General features: G+C 58.7%; 1 protein-coding gene across 3 annotated transcripts in view; it reads right to left on the reverse strand.

Annotated features, from left to right (window-relative positions):
* MACROD1 (mono-ADP ribosylhydrolase 1) overlaps positions 1–21,905 on the reverse strand; it is a 167,889-nt gene that overhangs the window by 7,039 nt on the left and 138,945 nt on the right. For 2 of the 3 annotated variants that reach the window (XM_009423333.5, XM_001162785.7), the window contains exon 4: positions 10,209–10,238. The exons of the other annotated variant lie outside the window; for it this stretch is intronic. In XM_009423333.5, coding sequence (XP_009421608.1) covers positions 10,209–10,238 — 30 coding nt within the window. The remainder of the gene's footprint in view (positions 1–10,208; positions 10,239–21,905) is intronic. 3 annotated transcript variants of the gene reach the window in all.

A 21,905-nucleotide genomic window follows, 5' to 3' on the forward strand; every position in this document is an offset into this window, starting at 1 on the left:
AGCTCTTGCCCCTGCCCCCCACCTTCCTAGACTCCTGTGGGCCCCAAGAGCAGGGAGGTGAATAGGAAGGGGGTCCTGGGCAAGGTTGTGGGGGTGAGTGGGGCCTGGGCTGGCTGGGTGTCCAGCCTGCTGCCCTGTGACTGCAGCGTCTGGCCCTGCCTCTGAGGTGCCGAGTCTCATACCTCTCTGGCTCAACCTCACGCCTCTGAAATGAGCTTTTGGGGGCTGTATGGGAGGATCCCCTTTTTACAGATGGGAGGCTGAGGCTCAGCCATGGACTTCACAGGCAGGGGATTCCTTTGCCCTGTCATGCTTTTGGGGGCCTTGTACCCCAGGGACTGGCTGCACTGCCAGGGTGGAGATGCCCCTGAGAAGGCAGGCAGGAGGGCTGGAGACAGAGGGCCTTGGGGAGGCAGAGGTGTGAGCTGGGGTTTGAGGGAGGGGTGTGTCTCCCCTCCAGCCCAGGAAGGACCAGGGGTCTGGGCTCCAGGGACCACTCCCGCCTGGACGGGCTGGGCACAGCCTGGAGGGCATTGGCAGCCAAGCCTCGGTGCAGCCCATGCTGGTTTCCCTCTCTGGAGGAGGGCTACAGAAATACCAGATGCCAAGGCAGAAAGGGGCAAGGCTCCCGGGGAAATGGGGGAAACTGAGTCTCTGAGAGGGTACCAACTGCGTCAAGGGCAGACATCTGACTTGCTGCCCCAGGCTTCTAACCCTGCAGAGGGAAGGTTTAGCCACAAAGCCCGGATAAGTGACCTACCCAAGGGTCTTGCGCTCTCTTCTCTCCCAGCCCACTCCTCATTCTCCACCTCTGGCTTCTATTCAACTAGGCCAAGACCTGAGCGATATCCCATTGCCGGAACCACCTTTGCTTCTGCTCACACCCTCCTGGTCGGCCATTCAATCAACAAACTCTAGCCAGCCCCGGCTCTGTGCTAGGCTTGAGCTCAGCCCAGCAGGGTGCAGAGCCCATCCTCACCAGGCCCCACCCTCTCGGTGCCAAGGTGGGTGGGTGCCCGGGGGAGAAGATGGATGGACGACAGTTCTGTGATGAGATCTGAAATTCATTATGGGGTGAGATCAGCTCCTTAAATGGGGATTTGAAAACATTAGGGCTTCATTATGTACACAACGGCAGTGCCTCATTCATCATGCAAAAATCACTCCCGTTATTAAAAATCCCTGTGGCAGCTGCATGCCGGGGCTTGGTGGCATCGTGCCTGCTGGGGACAGAGCAGGAGCTCCACAGCCCTGCCTGGTCAAAGTTGTGGCCACGGGACAGGGGCCCAAGTCCCAGCCTCCCTCTTACACAGGGGCCAGCTGCGGGGTGGGGCAGGAAGTGAGGTTCAGCTCCAGGGACTTAGTGCCTCAGTTTCTCCACCTGCAAAATGGAGACGCTAATGATGCCTCCCATAGGGCTGGGTGAGGGTGTATGAGATTCTTCAGGGAGAGGTTCAAAGGGCGCTGGTGGCCATGTTGTAAGTACTGAGAATGCCTGGCTGCCGTTGGCACCATCATCATCAACTGGGGTCAGGCAGGGGTGGCAGGAAGGCCTGGGGGCCTTTCCTTGGGGAAGGGCACGCACCCCCTGTCATAAAACCTCCCATGGCTCCCAAGAGTACATGGAATAAAATCCTCAACTCCAACAAAGCTTTCCTGGACTCTCTGGGGCTCCCTGCAGCCTCCCTCTCAGATGAATTCACTGCCTCCTGCGCCCCTCCTACTGGTTCCAAACTCTACCATTCAAAAAATGCGTACGAGGGCTGGGGGGCGGCGTGCCACGTGCCAGCCCTATGCAAGGGCCAGGAGTCCTGTGGCCGCAGCAGTTCTAGGGACGGGACACGCAGCTCTAAGTTGTGGGCGTGGTGAAAAAGGAGAAGGGGAAAATGGAGCTGGACCCGAGGAAGGAGGGAGGGATGGGCGCTGTTCAGAGGATGAGGTGGCCCCTCCGAGGAGGTGGCATTGGAGCAGAGCCCTGAGTAATGAGAAAGAACTGGCTTTGGAAGGAGATGGGGAGGAGAGTCCGGGATGAGAGTCCGGGCAGAGAGCTCAGGAAGGGCAGAGCCCTGTGGCAGGAACAGGCCGGCGGGTGAGGCTGGGAGGGAGCGCTGCCTCTACAGGACCTCCTGGGAGGTGCGAGGAGTCGAGCAATTGGGAATTGATTCGAGCGCTGTGGGAAGTTTCCATCAGTGAGGGGACGTGTTCTGGTTCGGCCTCTGGACCCTCTTCTGTTCCCTCTTCCGGACACGCCCTTCCCTTCTATGCTGAAGCACAGCCCCCTCCCCCCTCGCCCTTTGCCAGACAGCCCCACGCCAGAGGGTCCCGGCATGCCCACCCTGCACACACAACACCCACCAGACTGGCACAGGGACAGGTGCGGGGACTGCCCAGCCCTTCCGGCTGCCTGCTGCTTCTGAGCTCAGCCCTGCTGGGGAGGGGAGGGCCGCACACAGCCCCGCCTCCAGAGGGCCGAGGCTGGCCACAGGCCACGGAGGTCACGTTTATCTGCTCGCAGAGCAAGGCCACGGCTAATCAGAGCGGCCGGAGCTGAGCCTTTTCCTAGCGGCCGCGGGAAGCAATCACGGATTAGCAGCGGCCGGGCGCTGGGAGATAGCGCCAGAGCAGGGAGCGGAGCGCTTGCGAGCCGGGCAGGAGTCGAGCGCTGAATACTTAGAGGCCTGGGCGAATCCTCCCGGGCCTGCGGGTCTATGAACAGAGAACCAGCCAGAGCCAGAGAGAAAGAACGACAGGAGAAGGGAGAGGGAGCCAGGGAGAGGCAAAGCGTGGAGGGAGAAATGGAGAAAACGGCGGAGAGAGGGAGGTGGCAAGAGAAAGACCTGAGGGAGAGAGGCAGGGTTGTGGGGGAGAGCGCTCGGCTGGCCCCCAGGGTCCCAGCATGAGTGTGAGGAGGGACCGGCCCTGGGTGGCGGCTTCTGAGCAGGTGAGGGAGTCTGCGGTGGGGCCTGGGGAGAGGCGGGAGGTCCCACGCACACATAGGCGCCCAGGGTTAGGGTGCGGGCGCGGGACAGGGAGTGTTGTCCACCTGGCAGACCTTCACTAAACGCAGCAGTGGAGGGGGTGTCGGAGGGGCTGCCCTGACATGGGAAGGCGAAACTAGGCGGGAGGGTTGCGACAGGAGGGCAGAGGAGCGCTCGGGCCCAGGAGCAGCATGTGCAAAGGCCTGGTGCTAGGGGAAGACAGTGAGGGAAGCCCAGCCACCCTAGCTTCTCTTGGGCGGTGTAGGAGACACATACACGGGCTTGCCCTGCCAGCACAGGGTGCAGAGGTGCTCAGGGCCGACGGCATGGGGGCAGGGGCAGCTGCACTCACACAGGCAGGCTCGGCTCCTGCAGTTTGAGTGGGGTCGCTGACCTCAGGAAGGCCCCGGACAGAATGTGGGGAGGTTGGGGATGGGGTTCCATCCTCTCCTGCCCGCCTGCCGGGGACCTGCCTGACTCCCTCCCACCCACGCCAGGAGCTGACCCTTTGGGGCGCTGGCCAGGCCGGAGTAGAGATGGCGGCCACGCAGCCAGAGGAAGGCGGCCCTGAATTAATCTGTCACTAAAGCTTGGCCGTGGCAGGCGCAGTCATGATTTAGATGAATAATTGAAACGCTCCGATACATTTATTATCCCTTTAGTGCAAAAGTGGCAGAGAAAGACGAGGGGTAATTGAAAAAGAGCGCACAAATCTCCCCGAGAAAGCTGGCTCCTTATCTCCGAGTAAACATTTCAGTCCTAATAAACAGGAGAGACAAGCGTCAGGGCTCTGTCGATTCCCATCCTGATTTAGGACCTGCCTCCCTTCTTACCATACAATAGGAGAGTGTTTTAAAAAATGTTTTTATTGAGCCAGTAAAAGCTTTCCAGGAGGGAGGTGGGAGAGAGGAGGGGGCCTGGCAGACACCAGGCCAAAGGGTCTGTCAGGAAGGCTGGTGGCTGCCCCAAGCCCATCAAGCCTTCCTGAAGCAGACACAGGCCCTCCCCCTGGGGGGCCCGTCCATCCTGCTCTACCTGCAGAACTCCTATTTAGCCTTCGGGACCCAAGTCAAATGCTCCCTCTGCTGGGAAGCCTCCTACCAAACTGGGTCTCCCTGAAGGTAGAGCCAAGCCCTGAGTCCCAGCATTTGGCATAGCTCCCTCAACTCAGAGAGAGCCCCAGGGAAGAATGGGTAGTAGGGGAGTAGGGGGACTTCCCCAGGACTCACTGCATTGCCAGCACCATCTAGTTCGGCCCCAGGGTGTGGTGGGTGGGGGTCCAGGCCCAGAGTGAGGCAGGCACAGGAGTCCTGTGCCCTCCAGGTTAAGTCCCTTTAGCCCCAGCAGCACCTGGGGGCTCTCACTGCATTGGGGGTGCCCGGGAGACTCCCTTCTCTGCTCCCCTGAGACTGCAGCCCTCTTCTGCTCTAAATCACCGCACATTTGCCGTAAAAACAGTGGGCTCGGGCCCCAAAGCCCTGCAGGCCAGTCCCAGCCCCATCTTCTGAGCCCCAGTTGCGCCGGCCCCTCCTGGCAGGAACTCCACGCCACTACCCACACCAGGGTGTTGGCCAGGGTGTTGGCCGGGGTGTTGGCTGGGATGTTGGTTGGGTTGTTGCCTGGGGTATTGGTTGGGGTGTTGGTTGGGGTGTTGGCTGGGTTGTTGGTTGGGGTGTTGGGGTGTTGGCTGGGGTGTTGGCTGGGGTGTTGGTTGGGATGTTAGTTGGGGTGTTGGCTGGGATGTTGGTTGGGGTGTTGGCTGGGGTGTTGGTTGGGGTGTTGCCCAGGGTGTTGGTTGGGGGGTTGGCTGGGGTGTTGCCCAGGGTGTTGGTTGGGGGGTTGGCTGGGGTGTTGGTTGAGGTGTTGCCCGGGGTGTTGGTTGGTGTGTTGGCTGGGGTGTTGGTTGGCATATTGGTTGGGGTGTTGCCCAGAGTGTTAGCTGGGGTGTTGGTTGGGGTGCTGGCTGGCATGTTGGTTGGGGTGTTGGCTGGCATGTTGGGGTGTTGGCTGGCATGTTGGGGTGTTGGTTGGAGTGTTGGCTGGTATGTTGTTTGGGGTGTTGGTTGGGGTGTTGGTTGGAGTGTTGGAGTGTTGGCTGGGATGTTGGCTGGGGTGTTGACTGGGGTGTTGGCTGGAGTGTTGGTTGAGATGTTGGCTGACATGTTGGGGTGTTGGTTGGGGTGCTGGCTGGCATGTTGGTTGGGGTGTTGGCTGGGGTGTTGGTTGGGGTATTGGTTGGGGTGTTAGTTGGGGTGTTGGCTGGCATGTTGGTTGGAGTGTTGGCCGGGGTGTTGGCTGGCACATTGGTTGGGGTGTTGGCTGGCATGTTGGTTGGGGTGTTGGTTGGGATGTTGGCTGGTGTGTTGGTTGGGGTGTTGGTTGGTGTGTTGGTTGGGGCATTGGCTGGCATGTTGGTTGGCATGTGTTGGTTGGGGTGTTGGTTGGGATGTTGGCTGGCATGTTGATTGGGGTGTTGGCTGGCATGTTGCTTGAGGTGTTGGCTGGGGTGTTGGTTGGAGTGTTGTTTGGGGTGTTAGTTGGGGTGCTGGCTGGCGTGTTGGTTGGGGTGTTGGTTGGCATGTTGGTTGGGGTGTTGGGGTGTTGGCTGGGGTGTTGGTTGGCATGTTGGTTGGGGTGTTGGCTGGCATATTGGTTGGCACGAGTTGGTTGGCGTGTTTGGGATGTTGGCTGGCATGTTGGTTGGGGTATTGGTTGGGGTGTTGGCTTGCATGTTGGCTGGAGTGTTGGTTGGGGTGTTTGCTGGTGTATTGTTTGGGGTGTTGGCTAGCATGTTGGTTGGGGTGTTGGCTGGCATGTTGGTTGGGGTGTTGGCTGGCATGTTGGTTGGGGTGTTGGCCAGGGTGTTGGCTGGCATGTTGGTTGGGGTGTTGGCTGGCATGTTGGTTGGCATGTGTTGGTTGGGGTGTTGGTTGGGATGTTGGCTGGCGTGTTGGTTGGGATGTTGGTTGGGGTGTTGGCTGGCGTGTTGGTTGGGGTGTTGGTTGGGGTGTTGGCTGGCGTGTTGGCTGGCATGTTGGTTGGGGTGTTGAAGTGTTGGCTGGGGTGTTGGTTGGCATGTTGGTTGGGGTGTTGGCTGGCATATTGGTTGGCACGAGTTGGTTGGGGTGTTAGGATGTTGGTTTGCATGTTGGTTGGGGTATTTGTTGGGGTGTTGGCTGGCGTGTTGGCTGGGGTGTTGGTTGGGGTGTTGGTTGGGGTGTTTGCTGGTGTATTGTTTGGAGTGTTGGCTGGCATGTTGGTTGGGGTGTTGGCTGGAATGTTGTTGGGGTGTTGGCTGGCATGTTGGTTGGGCTGTTGGCTAGGATGCTGATTGGGGTGTTGACCAGGGTGTTGCCTGCTGCCCCTCTCCATTGAGGGACTGGCAGACTGGCAGTCCCCAGGGTAAGGGGATGGGATGTGGGTGCCAGACTGAGAGCTGTGTCCCTGGCTCCCAGGGCACACAGAGGGTGCCACTCACTGCACCACAGATGTTAATTATTTACTTCAAAGCAGGAAGCTCTTCTAGGAGCTCAGAATCTCCCATAACCCTGCCCTCAGGGAGAGTCCATTCCGGTGGGGAGGCAGGCAATGAAGAACAAACACAAAACGCAAGCAGGGAATCAGGGCTGCGGGACGAAGACATGGAGCAGGGCAGTGCATCAGGGTTCTGGGCAGAGTGGCCAGGGCAGGCAGGATGGCCCTTGTGCTTGTTCGAACAATGGGTGGCTGGTCATGGGAGGGGCGTGGGTAGAGGCCTGAACTCCTGTAGGAGGGATGTCCAGGGACCCCACGGGAAGATGGGTGTGTCTGGGCAGAGTCAGATGGGGTCTAACTTGGGCAGGTAGGCGATTAAGACTGGATGAACTCAAAGGATGGTGGGAGGAGCAGGGGTATAGGGGAGGGCAGAGCACCTCCGGGGACCAGGCTGGGCTCCATTCCAGCCCCAGCATCGTCCCTACCACAGCCCCCTCCCTACCACCTCCACTGTGTTCCAATCACATTAGCAGAGTGACAGTCCCAGCAAGCGCTGGCGGCGGCTCCATAAATCTCAGCCCATGTTAAAAGGTTGGACTCCGGGCCCACTTCCTCCAGGGGCACCCGCCCCATCCATCTCTGCATCAGTCAGGTTGTGTGAGAGGCCTGTGCCAGCCGCTCCTCACCCCTAAATGCTGGAAGGAGAACCAGAGAGACCTCTGCCATGCCTCTGAGTGGCCAGGGCAGGGCCCCTCCACTTCCTAGAGTGAGGTCACAGGCCATCTGTGAGCCACTCCTGGATTTGCCAAAACATCTTTGGTTTCCACCTGCTGCCCCTGGGTAAGTCCGTTGCTTAATGTGTAGGGTCATCTCCACCTTTACCTGTAGTTCATTCATTCAATAAACTTTTTTTTTTTTTTTTGAGACAGGGTCTCGCTGTGTTACCCAAGCTGGAGTGCAGTGGTGTGATCTTGGCTCACTGCAGCCCCTGCCTATGGGGTTCAAGCAATTCTCCTGCCTCAGCCTCCTGAGTAGCTGGGATTACAGGTGTGTACCACCATGCCCAGCTAATTTTTGTATTTTTGGTAGAGACGGGGCTTCACTATGTTGGCTAGGCTTGTCTTGAACTCCTGACCTCGTGATCTGCCCACCTCAGCCTCCCAAAGAACTGGAATTACAGGTGTGAGCCACCGCTCCTGGCCTTAATTTTTATATTTTTAGTAGAGACAGGGTTTCACCATGTTGGCCAGGCTGGTCTCGAACTCTTGACCTGAGGTGATCCACCTGCCTTGGCCTCCCAAAATGCTGGGATTACAGGCATGAGCCACCATGCCCGGCCCCTCCTTCCTTGTTTTTTGAGACAGGGTCTAACTCTGTCACCCTGGCTGGAGTGCAGTGGCACAATCATGGCTCACTGCAGCCTTAACCGCCCAGGCTCAAGTGATCCTCCTACCTCAGCCTCCCAAGCTATGACTACAGGCACACATGCTAGCATGGTTGGTTGATTTTTTTTTTGTAGAGATGGGGTCTTACTATGTTCCCCAGGCTGGTCTCAAATTCCTGGGCTCAAGCAATCCTCCTGCCTCGGCCTCCCAAAGTGCTAGGATTATAGGCTGGGATTACAAACATTTACTGAGCACTTATTGTAAGTGCCAGCCCCAGATACAGTCTTTCATTTTCAGGGGGTAGAAGACAAGGAACACAATATGTAAGTAAATTATACAGCACATTAGAAGGAGACAGGTGCTCAGAAAAATTAAAACCACAGCAGGGTGGGGGCCGGGGGAGTGCCAGCATGGGGCAGGGGAGGCAGCTGCAATTTCAGCTAGGGGCCAGGGTGGACCCCCCTGAGAGATGGTATTCAAGTCAAGGCCTGTCGGAGTGAATGGAGCAGCCACGTGGACAACTGGAGCAAGGGCACCGCAGGCAGAAGGAACTGCCAGGGCAAAGGCCCAGAGGCAGGAGTGGGCGGGGCCTGTCCAGGGAGGCCAGGGTGGACGGAGCAAAGTGGAGAGGGTGGCAGTGCGGAGGTGACTGTGAGAGGTGACTGGGGACCTAACGGGCCATGCCAAGGAACTTGGCCTAGGCCCTGAGTGAGACAAGAACCCTGGCAGGGTGGTGGGCAGAAGAGACTCGATGAGCTGATGTGGGACAGAAAGGTCCACCCCCTTTGTGATCCTTTATCTTCCTGAACTGAATGGCTAAAGATCTCGCTCCTCACAGGCTGTCTGGGATCCTGGGCCATCTCCCATCTCCCCACCTCTTGGCTGGGCTCCAGTCATTCCTGTGTCAGAGCCTCCCTCTCCTCCACTTCCAGGCCTTTGCCTGCACTGTTCCCTCTGCCCGGGACACCCTTCCCAGCACTCTTCGCTGGGCTCATGCCTACTCATCCCTCGGATTGCAGAGGAGGCACCACCTCCTTCTAGAAGCCTTCCTGATGCCCAAGCAGGGACAGGCACTCCTCATCAAGCTCCTATGGTGCCACTCCCACCCCCACCCCCACACCACAGATCACCCTGTGTCTTGGTGGTGCTCTCATCTGCACTGGGAGCTCAGGGGACAGGGACCAGGCCCATCTGTGCCCGGCAGTACCTGTCCTGGCACCCAGCTCGGGGCTCGGCACACAGGGGTGATCAATGAACGGAGGAAGGGCAGGGTGCTGTGGGTGGGACATGCAGGTGTCAGGTCTGCAAAGTGTCCTCCAAAAGGACAGGCTTCGGAAGAGGGTCCTAGGTGGTCTGTTTTCAGGACCACAGTCCCCGGCAAAGCCCCTCATTCTGTGAGGCCTCTGGGGAGCTGTGACCTCCATGGGGACAGCTAGAGGAGAATGGGGAGGAGGGAAAACATCTCAGCCACAAACAGACCCCCATTCTGCATCCTGGCTGGTCACCGACAGCTCTTAATGCTGCTCTTATTTATTCCTGACCTTTATGCCCCTTTTATTTTTCCCCCTTTTAAAACCTGGCCTGGGCCCCGCCACCGCTGCCGTAAACACGGCCCCCGGGATTTATCCGACGGCGCATTAACCCCTGGCCCCTAGCTCACCAATCATCCTGCTGCCTGTGCAGACAGCGGGCAGCCTGGCCAGCTCGGGGGCTGCAGGACTGGGCTGAGGGGCTGGTGTGGTCTGCCCTAGGTGGGCTGGCCATGGAGGCAGGTGCTGGGGGTACAGGGACACGCCCGCTTGGTATCTGTGACCTGGCCTGTATCCCTTGCGGCCAGGCCCACCCTGACCTCTGACCTCTTGCCTGCCTGGCCCTGCCAGAACCCCTGCTCCGTGGTGGTCGTTAACAATGGCAGACACAGAGACATCCCAGGGCTGAGAGCTGGCAGCTCTCTCCCTGACTTTGCGAGACCTGTCCTGGCTGCAGAGCCCGAGGTCCAAGGGCAGGGCAGAGATGATAATTTTGCCCTCACAGGTGGGGAAACTGAGGCCAAAAGGGACAGAGCTGCCCAAGGTCACAGGGAGATCAAGGTCAGGGCTGGGTTTTTTCCACCACACTTGTGGCCCCTGCCCAGTTACAGAGCAGGAGGCCTGCATTCAGAGGGGTGGGGAGCTGGCCCAGGTTGCCTGGTGGTGAGGGTGCCAGGCCTGCCATCCAGGTCTCCAGCTCTGGGGAAGGGAGGCACCCTGTGAGGACAGCGGGGAAGGTGGATGGCAGTGAGATGGGCACGGAGGGCGAGGGGCAGGGGAGGAGCAGACCCAGCAGGGGAGGTGCCACACCCCACCCCCACCAAGACAGAAGGTCCACTCACCGCCACCGCCTCCGAGCAGGGAGCTGTTGGCTGCAAGAGAGAGAGACAAAGGCAGATCAGTGGGGAAGGGGCTGCGGCGGGAGTATCAGCCTTGAGGGGAGGGTGACGTCAAGATGGGAGTGGGCTGCCAGCTAGGTCTTCAGACTTGGGCACAGGGTCTTCCCAGTCCTCCGGGGCGGTAGTAGACGATGGTGAAGAGGGAGGAGGTTCCTCATGGTCCTGGGGTTTGTAGGGTGGTAGGGCTGGGGACACAGGAGAGCTATCAGGGCCTGCCTGCTCACCCGGACGCAGATGCATGGGGGGGTCCAGAGAGGCAGATGGCCCCCGCCACGGCCCTTTCATTCCTTCACTGTTTCGCCCACAGTATTTCCTGAGGCTGGTTGGCGCCAGGCCTGGTGCAGAGATGTGGGGAGGAAAGGACAGGTCCCCTTCCCCAGGGCTCACAGCTTCCGGCAGGGCATAGCCTTGAAGCCACTAGGAAGCAAACTGCACCTTTGCAACCGGGCTAAGTGCTGCCCAGGGCCAGAGCTGGAGCACTGCGAGAGGGACAAGGCGAGCCGGGTAAGGGGCCTGGAGCACTGCCACTGGAGCCAAAACCGGATCAACAGCGGGGTGACTGGGGCCATGTGGCTTCGTGCCTCATTTTCCCCATGTGGGAGAATAGCCCCACCTCACCAGCTGGTGTGAAGGTCAATGGAGAGGGGTCCTCAACTCTGAGCCCCGCTGCAGGAAGACCTGGGTCCCTGCCCCCTCCTTGGACTAGGGGTAGTGCTGCCAGGCAGAGCTGGACTGACGGCTTTGTGGCTGCCACCTTCCTGGGCACAGCCCTGTCTATCTCAGTCTGTCCGATCGGCTGCCCCTTGCCACCATGCAGCTGACACGGGGGCAAAGTGAGGCTGGCAGCCCCTCTCTGTAGGAATGCCAGAGCTGTGCATGCCAGCACTGCCCCCAGCCTGGGCTCCAGCCCCCATCCGCAGCCTGCGTCCGTGGTAACTGCCAGAGCTCATCAGGGAAAGCAGCGGGTGAGGCCAGGCAGGTGCCGCCCAGGCCCAGATGCTGCCCAGGTGGGAGGCCAGCTGCGCCCGCCCCTCTGCCGAGGAGTCCTGGCTCCCAGACAGGGCCTTCAGCTTTGCACACAGCTTTGCTACCCACCCCATCTTCCCAGACCATTGCAGCCCTTTCTGTAGAAAGGATGAGGGGACACAGAGCTGAGCTGGGTGGCCAGGCTGCAGGCCCAAGATGCCGTGAGGACGGCATGGACGCTGCTAAGTGGTGTCGGGCGGCTCCGAGTGGCTGGTCTCCCAGAGCTGACAGCTCTTCGCTTGGGGAATAATTAATTCCACAGCCCAAAAAACCCAGGGCTGCAAGTTGCCATGTTACTTGAGAGATTAATACAAGCAGCTAATTAAGATGGAGAGGCGAGGAGCGGCTGGGCGCTCCCAAAGCAGGGGTGGGGGCTGCGGGAAGTGAGGGGGAGGTGAGCTGAGTGGTGCCAGCGAGGCAGTGGGAGCATGAGCCAAAGCCGGAGCTGGAGCTGGAGGGAGAGCAGGACACGGACCACAATGGGGTGCCCAGGCTGGCCCGGGACAGGCTGCAGAGGGGCAGGCCCCCCAGTGACTCTGGGTGGGGCCTGTGCCCACAAATGCACATTTCTTTCTTTCTTTCTCTTTCTTTCTTTCTTTCTCTCTCTCTCTCTCTCTCTCTCTCTCTCTCTTTCTTTCTTTCTTTCTTTCTTTTTGAGAAGGAGTCTGGCTCTGTGGCCCAGGCTGGAGTGCAGTGGCACCATCTCGGCTCGCTGCAACCTCCACCTCCCAGGTTCAAGTGATTCTCCTGCCTCAGCCTCCTGAGTAGCTGGGACTACAGGCATGCGCCACCACACCCGGCTAATTTTTTGTATTTTTGGTAGAGACTGGTTTTCACCATGTTGGTCAAGCTGGTCTCAAACTCCTGACCTCAAGTGATCCACCCGCCATGGCCTCCCAAAGTGCTGGGATTACAGGTGTGAGCCACCGCGCCTGGGCATGAATGTACATTTCTGCTGACCAAGACTATTTGCTGGGTGTAGACAGGGTGCTGGGCACAGATGGGCCCATTTATTATCATAACAAAGCCACAAGGGAGGTGCGATGGTTCCCATTTTACAGAGAAGGAGACTGAGGCTTAGGGAGCTTCAGTCATGGGGTGGCAGCAGCAGAATTGGAAGAGTCTGTCTGACTCCAAAGCCAAGCCACGAAGCCAGCTGACCCCAGGGACACTGTCTGAGGGTCAGTCAGAGGGACTGTCTGAGGGTCAGTCAGAGGGACTGCCTTTCCCTGGCCAGGGGTGGGGCTTGCCTTCTCGAAACCAGGCAGAGTACCCCGCAAGCCCCAGATGCAGCCTCCACCCACTCCCCACCCCAGCAGGTCCAGCTGCAGAGGCAAGGGCTGGGCATCTGGGCAGTGCCACCCCAGAGCCAGCGAGGGAGGAGGGGGCATCTCAGGTCTCGGTCCAGCTCCAGGCCCCTTGGCCTGGGCAGTCCTGGCAGCGGTCGGCAGCTGCCCTCCTCGGCACCCCCCCCCTCCCCCCATCACCTCTCTCTCTTAATTAACACCGGCCACAAATGAGCTGGCTCCTGCTCAAAGAGGGCACCGTGCCAAATAGGTTGGCAGCGAGCCTCGAAGGGGTGGTAGGGGAGGGTTGCTGACCTGCCGTTCTGCGGTCCCCTGTGGGAAGGTGATGCCATTCCCCTGCCCACCTGGCGCCCCCAAACTCCACTGTGTGTGGCCTGCACTGCACCCGGCAAGGTGAGTGGGGTGAACTGACCTGACGCCAACCCGGCCAGAGCCCGAGGAGGGGGTGAGCTGGGGGCAGAGGGAAGACTTTGCTGGGTGGAGCTGGGGGAGGCCAGGCCAGGAGATGGGATTTGCCACAGGCGGGAGAGAGTGGCTGCGGCCCAGTGCTGGGGGCTCAGACTCGGATGCACGGAGGACCTGGTCCCAGGCCACCCACGCGCAGTGGGTGCCCCGGGAGGCCAGTCTACTGTGCCCCCTTCTCTAGCCCCCTGTGCCTGACGTCCCACGGGTGGGGGGGCTCTGGGGGTCAGGTGGCCAACCTGGTGGCTGGGACCCAGTTCCTCAGCTCCTCCTTTCCCTGGGCCCCCGTTCTGGCCCCTGGGCCTCGACACCAAGCCACATGGTTCCCCCATAAAGCTGCCTCCAAGGCCGGAGAGCTGGGCCAGGCTGTGCAGGGGAATGGCCTGGAGGCTTGCAGAGAAGAGCCTAGGGCGGCTGTGCCAGCCAATGCCAACAGACAGCCTTCTGGGTGTGGCCACCCAGCCCGCCCAGCCCAGGGCAGGGCCTCTCAGGTCTCCCTGCTCCTCAGGCCTCCGTGCACCCCAACATCTTGGCCTGTGGCCGGCCCTTTTCACCTCAGCTAGTTCCTGGCCACCGGCTTGAGCCTCTAAGTCCCCTCTCTACTGCACCACCCCCCTCAGTTTGCTGGGAGGCTCTGGTCCTTACACAACAAGTCATCAACCCAGTTTCCAGAGGAGGAAACTGAGGCTCACAGAGTACCCGGGGACTGGGAGAGATGCAGGTGGGCCCAGGAGCACTGGTTGTCACAGCTCCTTTTCTTGACCCCCAACATGCCCATCTCAAAGGGCTCTTCTTGCTGAAGGCATGGTGGCTTCAGGCAGGCAGTGGCCGTGTGAGGTGGGGGATGGGCACTGGACTGCGAGTCCAAGCTGGGGCTCATGATCCAGCCCCACCCAAGGGACCCAGACCTGCTCCCAGCAAACAGGGGTCTTTGAACGCCATGTGGGGCTGAGTGGGGGACCCGAGCCTGGACCTGGGAGCTTGGAGGGGCACAGTTCGCTTTGGCTCTGGGTGGGGGCAGGGCCTCCCGGCAGCAAGCACACCCTGGAGGCTGTGGAGTGCCCTAGTCTGTGGTCTGCTCTTGGAGTCGCCTGTAGGCCCCCACTGCAGGCCGAGGTGGCCCGGCCCCATCGGGTTCCCCCCGCCCGAGGACATGCCTGCGCCATGCTCCCTGGGACTTGATTAACTGGCTCTGAGCCCGGTGCTGCGCCTGTGACCTTGGGGTGGCACCCCTCAATGCCAGTCACTGCCAAGTCCTCTGTCCACTGCTGGCGGTCCCTGGGGACTGGGGGCCTGGAAACCTCAGTCTCCGACTCCCACACACCCCTCCTCCCGGCCCTCCTCTGCCCCAGCACTTGCTGTCCCTGAGGGCAGGTGCAGTAGCTCCCCAGTTTGTGCCCCTGCTCCCAGCCTAGTTAGAGGCTAGCAGGTGGCCGCTGTCCAGCGAAAGGGAGAGGGCCAGACCTGAGTGCTCAGAAACGACAGGTCATAGGAGGCCCGAGGCACAGGTGGCACCCGGCCCCTCCTCCATGCTCCACACAAAACATTTGAATTCAGTGCCAATTGGGTGCCAGGGTTGTGCTGGGCAGCAGGCACAGAGAAAAGAACAGTATGGAGTCCCTGGGCCTTGGAAGCTTCCAGTCCTGACCGGAGGGTAGCTGGGAGCAGGCTTGAGAGCTGCCCCGGGCGTGCTAAATGCTGTGGCGAGGGGAATGGGGGCGTGAGGGATCTACTGAAGTCTGCAGACTGGGAAGGCTTCTCGGAGGAGGTGGCATTTGAGCTGAGGCTTGAAGGATAAGAAGGAAAGGCATGGAGGGAGGGGCACGGGGACGTGCATGAGGAGGGCACCCTACCAGCCAACACCTCACTGAGAGGGCAGCGCCAGCCTCCTAGGGCCCAGGCAGGGCCAGCCTCCCTGCTGGGCACAGTAGACACGTGCTTAGGGCCCAAGACACTTTTAGGGGCCCACAAAGATGTTGCAGTTCTTTTAAAATCAGAAGAAAACAATGAACTTTTAGGTCAAAGACAATGTTATCAGATATAATATTAATACATTTGTCTTGATGCTAACCAAGTCATAAAATATAATTCAAGATATGTTTTATGGAGGAAAGGGACCAACAAGGTGGAATGCCTGGGCCCAGGCTGGGTAAGCTTGGTGCATGCACAGCTCATTTAATCCTTTCCCTGTCTGGAAGATGTGTTTACAAACCTGTTTTACAGATGAGGACGCTGAGACACGGAAAGTGATCCTCTCACAATGTACATTTGGAGAGGAGGTAAAATCTCCTATTTTGCCCCAGCTGCCCTATGAAAACCCTCCCAGTGGGGAGCCCTGGGGGACTTGGGAGCCTTAGTGAGAAATGAGAAATCCCTTTGCTCTTAGGATAAAGACTGGCTCCTTGCAGACCCCCAGGCCCCATCGACCATCTCCTCCCCTTCTCCTCTCCCTCTGCCGTACATATGGTCCTCAAACTTGCCCCATGCTCTCCAGCCCCAGACCCTTTTCATAGACTCTGCCATGGCCCCTCTGCCTGGAGGAGACCCTCATCATCTGCCACCTCCTCAGGTCTCCTGGCCCCCGGTGATGCTCTCCCGGGGGGGCCATGAATCACTATCACTGCCTCCAGAATCCCCTCCCAGGTGCCTATCTTTTTTTTGGAAATGAAGTCTCACTGTCGCTCAGGCTGGAGTGCTGTGGTTCGATCTCGGTTCACTGCAACCACTGCCTCCAGGGTTCAAGTGATTCTCCCACTTCAGCCTCCTGAGTAGCTGAAAGTCTAGGTGCGAGCTACCATGCCTGGCTAATTTTTTTATTGTTAGAGACGGGGTTTCACCATGTTGGCCAGGCTGGTCTCGAACTCCTGAGCTCAGGTGATCCACCCACCTCGGTCTCCCAAAGAGCTAGGATTACAGGCATGAGTCACGGCGCCCGGCCCCCAGATGCTTATCTTGATACCCCCACTCCTGCCCTCGGGTGTCTCCCTCATGGTTCTTCCCCGGCTCTCAGCACAGCGCCTGGCTCACAGCAGGTGCCCACTAATGAGTTCCTGAAGGAGCCCGCGGACATTACAGATGGTGCCCAGAGTCACTCAGCTGGATTTAAGCTGGGTCTGCCTGCCTGACTCCCAAGCTCCAGCTCTCTACCATGGGCCATGCAGGGGAGCCCACCCTGGGGCCCTTGGGAGGCAGGACCTGGGCCGGGAGCTGTGTAGGCGACAGGGGCTGCTCCAAGGGCAGTGGCAGGAGGCCAGAGCCATGAAGGTGCTCAGGTGCAGGAACTGCCTCTGCTGTTCCCCTGACAGGGACGAAATCCTCCAGCCCAGGGAGGGGGGCTGCCGAGGGCGGTGAGGGGTGCTGTGTGGGGGCCGGGACATCAGAGGAGACGCAGTGACCCAAGGAAAGCGCTGAGCAGGTTCCTGGGCCAGGGAGAGGCTGGGCGAGCAGGCACAGAGGTGACTTTGAGGCGGGCACAGCCCACCTGCATGTCCCTGGAGGCCGCCTCCACTCCCCCTGCTTGCTGCTCTGGGCCTCACCCTGGCCTCAGCTGCCTGGAGGGGCCCCAGCCAGGAGTTGGGGGGGTGGGGGCTGCTCCCCTAAGTCACCCAGCGTCCTGGCCTGGCCTTCATTCTCCTCTTCCCCTTGTGAGCCGGATCTCAGCCTTCTGTCCTCTGACAAGTGTGCAGCCAGCCCCACCGTGTGCCAGGCGCTGGGACACGGATGGGGACAGCCCTGCTGGCACGTGCATCATCTGGCTGGGAGACCATCAGGAAAGACAGCACGAGAATCAACTTGCACAAGAATCCCTGTGAGTGCCAGAGGCCGAGAAGGAAATGCAAGGGAGTGGCAGGGGGCAGAGGGGGGGGGTGTGAGGTGGTGGCGGGCAGTGGATCTGGAGGGGTGGGCGGGGCCTGCTGAACCCTGGAGCTGGTGTGAGCAGCACAGCCAGGCAGGGGTGGGGGACGAGGAGCAAAGGCCTTGAGACCTCGGGGGCTGAGGAGCAGGGAAGGAGGACAGAAGTGAGGGGGTTCAGGCAGGAGCAGCCCCTGGGGGGCCTTGAGAGCCTTAGTGAGAAATGGGAGCTGCTGGGGGGTTTACACAGAGGAGGGACGAACCGCACAGGGAAGGGACTGGGGGCACAGGCAGTGGCAGGAGGGGCCTCCTGGCTACTGCAGTGTCCGGGTGACCCCTGCCTCCGGGATGCCTCTCAGACTTCCCCTGGGGATAGCAAGCCTCCTTGGTGCTCCCACAAAGTGTGTCCCCAGCATCCTCCTCACCCTCCCCGAGCCCAGATCCCCGCCATCAGCACAGAGCCTGGCACCTCCAAGGGGCTCCATGACTGCCAACTGTCCCAGCATCTGACCAGCTGGCAGGCCTGGCCCCACAGGGGGCTTAGGGGAGCAGAGTTTGTTCTTGGAAATCGATGCCCCACTTCCTGCAGGCCAGCGGTGGGTATCCGTGTGACTTGAGGGCGAGTCGTTTAAAACATGTTTTAGATTAGAAACACCCCGCAGATGGAATAACATGTGAAATGTGCTGGATTTTGAAGATAAAATAAGAGACTTCAAAGGCACCTCAAGCTGTGAGAGCAGTTGCTTGTTTGACAAGCTCTGTCCCCCCAGGCCAAGGTCACTGTCCTCCGTGGTAGGGCGGCCCAGGTGGAAGGTGGGAGACTTCCTGGACATTTTCCAGGCTGGGGAGCCAGGGGAGCAGGGGCCTCACTGGAGGGTGAGGGCTCCCATTTATGGGCACCAAGTGCATCCCCAGCAAGCTTCCACATGGACTTTTTTTTTTTTTTTTTTTTTTTGAGATGGAGCCCAGGCTGGAGCACGGTAGTGTGATCTCAGCTCACTGCAACCTCTGCCTCCTGGGTTCCAGAGATTCTCCTGCCTCAGCCTCCCGAGTAGCTGGGACTACAGGCATGTGCCACCACGCCGGGCTAATTTTGCTATTTTTAGTACAAACGGGGTTTCACCATGTTGGCCAGGCTGGTCTCAAATTCCTGATATCAAGTGATCCATCTGCCTTAGCCTCCCAAAGTGCTGGGATTACAGGTGAGCCACCACGCCTGGCCTCCACATGGATCTTTGACCATCATCTTTGCATGTGCTCACACACCCTCCTGTCCCACTTACAGATGGGGAAACTGAGGCCCAGAGAAGAGAAATGACTTGCCTAAGGCCACAGATTTCAGTGGGAGGAGCCAACAGTCTTATGCTTTGCCAGCCCTGGTCCTGAAACCCCCAGCTGTGATCTCGGGTCAGCTGCCCCCTCTCCTGGGGCCTCAGTTTCCTCATCTGTAGGGGGGGTGATCATTTAACTGAGGCCCTTGTGAGGCATAGATGATAAAGTTAAAAATGCCCGTAAAACCTACAGCCTCATAGGGCTTCACTGTGGCAGTGGGCCCCGAAGCTGGGCGGGGGCGGTTCCTGGGGGCAGAAGGTCCCAGCACTCCTGGTAAGTCAGGGAGAAGGATTTGAACCCCGCTGCTCCAGGGCTAAGCCCCTCACCACGTCTTCTCTGACGAGCCTGGGAGCTGCTCAAAGCTGCTGGGGTGGTACCCAGCTGGGCATCCCCACTAGATTCCCCTCGGTCTCCTCCTTCCCACTGGGCCCATTCCAGGCCCTCCTTCCCCCGACTCCCCTGTACCTCAGAGCGGCCTCCTTCACTCCCACACACCTCCAGGTGCCCCCTGCCTGTTTGCCCACGTCCACTCCACTCTATAGCCCCTCTTCCTGGTCTAATCGAGGCATCCCACCCCCACGCCTCTCCCCATAAAAGCCTCACAGTTCGCTGTTTGAAATGGCGTGGCTGCGGTTCCAGCTGGCCTGGGCCTCTCTTGTCTGCTTCCTGCCTGGGTTTCTTGGGCTCTGTCTGCCTGGCTGCCTGGGCCCCTGGAGACCCAAGCTCCTGGCCAGTCTCACCCCAAGCTGGCCCCTAAACCCCTGGCAACATGGAGGTCCCCCTCAACACCCCCTCTCCAAGCCCTGTCCCCAGGCACCTTCCACTTATTGCTATTTTCCTAAGTAAAAAATTCATGTTCATTCCACCAAATGGAATACCATGAGCATGCAACACAAAAACAAGAGAAACGCAAGTCAGCTGCTCGCTCATGGCGCAGACTCGGCTCGCCCCATTCCCATGGCCCTGAAGGACCTTCCAGACTTTAAAACGAAACAAAAAATAGCTGATGACACATTTATCAAGTAAGTTCTCCGTGCTTTGCATTGGGCCAAGTATTTCCAGTGGCTTCTTTCATTTCGCCCTCCCCACAAGAGCCCGTTGAGGGGGTCCTATGATTTTTCCCACTTTACAGATGAGAAAATAGAGGTTCGCAGAGGCTGAGTGACTTGCCCAAGGTCATGCAGCTGGGGAGTGGGGAGCTGGGTCTGAATTGGGCTGTCTGACTTCCATGGGAGGACTGAGCTGCTGCACTGCAGGACCCCCAGCTGCTGCCTGGGCCTCCCCTCTCCTGGGCGCCATGGGGCAGGCACTCAGCATCCCACATTAGCATAACCATAAGCATCCCTGAAACTCAATTACCAGGAGATGGCTTGGGCCCCAGCCAGCCGGGCAGTCTCCATCCTTGCAAGAATGAGGGGCTGGTGATCCAGGGAGCCTTGGCGGGTGGGAGGGTGGAGGGCATCAGAGAAGATGAGGGAGGAGTTGGGGGGCCTTAGGACGGCCATGGACCCCTCAGTCTGTGGGTCTTGAAGGCAGCCTTGACCCCTAGGAAAGGTCAAGGCCCAGCCCCAGCTGGGCAGGCCCGACTGCCCCGTAGGAAAAGTCACGGGTTCCTCTGCACCCAGCTTGCTGGGTGACCCCAGAAAGCCCCTTGCCTCTCTGTGATTCAGCTTTCTTCTAAAAGGAGAAAACCAGAAGCTATTTTATTGTTCTTTAATTTAAAAATTTTTTTTGAGACAGAGTCTCACTCTGTTGCCCAGGCTGGAGTGCAGTGGCGCTACCTGGGCTCACTGCACCCTCCACCTCCCAGGTTCAAGAGATTCTGCCAGGCTCAGCCTCCTGAGTAGCTGGGACTACAGGCACACGACACCACACCCATCTGATTTTTGTATTTTTAGTAGAGACGGGGTTTCACCATGTTGGCCAGGCTAGTCTTGAACTCCTGACCTCAAGTCAAAGTACTCAGATTACAGGTAGGAGCCACCATACCCAGCTGGGGCTATTTTAGTAGAAAACAAAGCATGGGTTTGCACGAGGAAAGAGTGAGCACCAGCTCTGAACAGCCAGGCCAGCCTGGGCTCCCCCTGACTCCCAGATCCCCATCCCAGGAGGCCTGGCTGCTGTGGCCTCCTACATAGGCGGCTCCTCAGCTGCCCCTCACCCCTCATGCCTTCCTCTCCCAGCAACTGATGAGCCTTTTCCATGCATTTCCTGAATGGATGAATCAACCTCACAAAACAGCGGAAGCCCCCTCCCTGCAGAGGTGTCCACTATTCTGGATTTGGCATGTATTTTCTTTAGAGTTTTACTATGCGTGCCCCTCAACAAGGTAAGATAGGTTCTGTGTCTTTGAGTTTTGTATAAACGAGAGCTCCCGGTTTGCTGTTATTATTCATTGCAATGCTTGTAAGATTTATCTGGGCAGGCCCACACTGCTCTCATGGGCCCCCCGCTCCCTTTTTTTTTTTTTTTCAGACGGTCTCGCTCTGTTGCCCAGACTGGAGTGAGTGCAATGGTGGGATCATAGTTCACTGCAGCCATGACCTCCCAGGCTCAAGAGATCCTTCTGCCTCAGCCTCCCAAGTAGCTAGGACTACAGGCACACATCACCACATCCGGCTAATTTAAAAATTTTCGGGCCGGGCGCCGTAACTCACGCCTGTAATCCCAGCACTTTGGGAGGCCGAGGCGGGCATATCACAAGGTCAAGAGTTCAAGATCAGCCTGGCCAACATGGTGAAACCCCGTCTCTACTAAAAATATAAAAATCAGCTGGGCGTGGTGGTGCACGCCTGTAATCCCAGCTACTCGGGAGGCTAAGGCAGGAGAATTGCTTGAACCTGGGAGGCGGAGGTTGCAGTGAGCCGAGATTGTGCCATTGCACTCCAGCTCTGGGCAAGAGAGCAAGACTTATCTCGGGAAAACAAACAAAAATTTCACAGAGACAGGATCTCCCCATGTTGCCCAGGCTGGTCTTGAACTCCTGGGCTCAAGTGAGCCTCCTGCCTCAGCCTCCCTAAGGGCTGGGATTACAGGTGTGAGCCACTGCGCTCAGCCTCTTGTTCACTGGTGTTTAATGTTCCATGGTGGAACTACCCCACGCCCAGCCACCCATTCTCCCACTGACCCACAGTCAAGCATGCTTGGTTTTGTCTCATGCAAACACAGTGGCAGTAGCATCTTTACACGCCCCATGCACACATGCACCAGAATTTCTCTTGGGTCCACACTTAGGAGCGGGCTGCTGGGTTGTGGAGTGCGCATATCTTAACTTTACTAGTTATTGCCAAATTGCTCTGCAAAGTGGTTGTTCAGATGATCGTGTTAAAATATAAATTAGATCGTGTCACTTCCCTGCTTAAAATTCTCCAATAGCTTCCGATTATACTTAGAATAAAATCCATGCTCCCCTCCATGGAGGCATGGCTGTATCCCACACCCCTCCCCCACAATTTCCTGGCCTCTTTTCTCTTCCTTCAATAGGTCTGGCTCTTTCATGCCCCAGGGCCTTTGCACATACGTTTCCCTCCGCCTGGCACACTCTTCCAGCTCTTCCCAAGCTGAGCTCCTTCTTATCCTTCAGGACTCAATGAAAATGTCACCTCCTCTAAGGGGCTGCCCCTGACCACCCAGTTAAAAGGCCTTCTGCCCCATTCCTCTT

Source organism: Pan troglodytes, chromosome 9, assembly GCF_028858775.2.
Source record: "Pan troglodytes isolate AG18354 chromosome 9, NHGRI_mPanTro3-v2.0_pri, whole genome shotgun sequence".
Lineage (NCBI taxonomy): Eukaryota > Metazoa > Chordata > Mammalia > Primates > Hominidae > Pan > Pan troglodytes.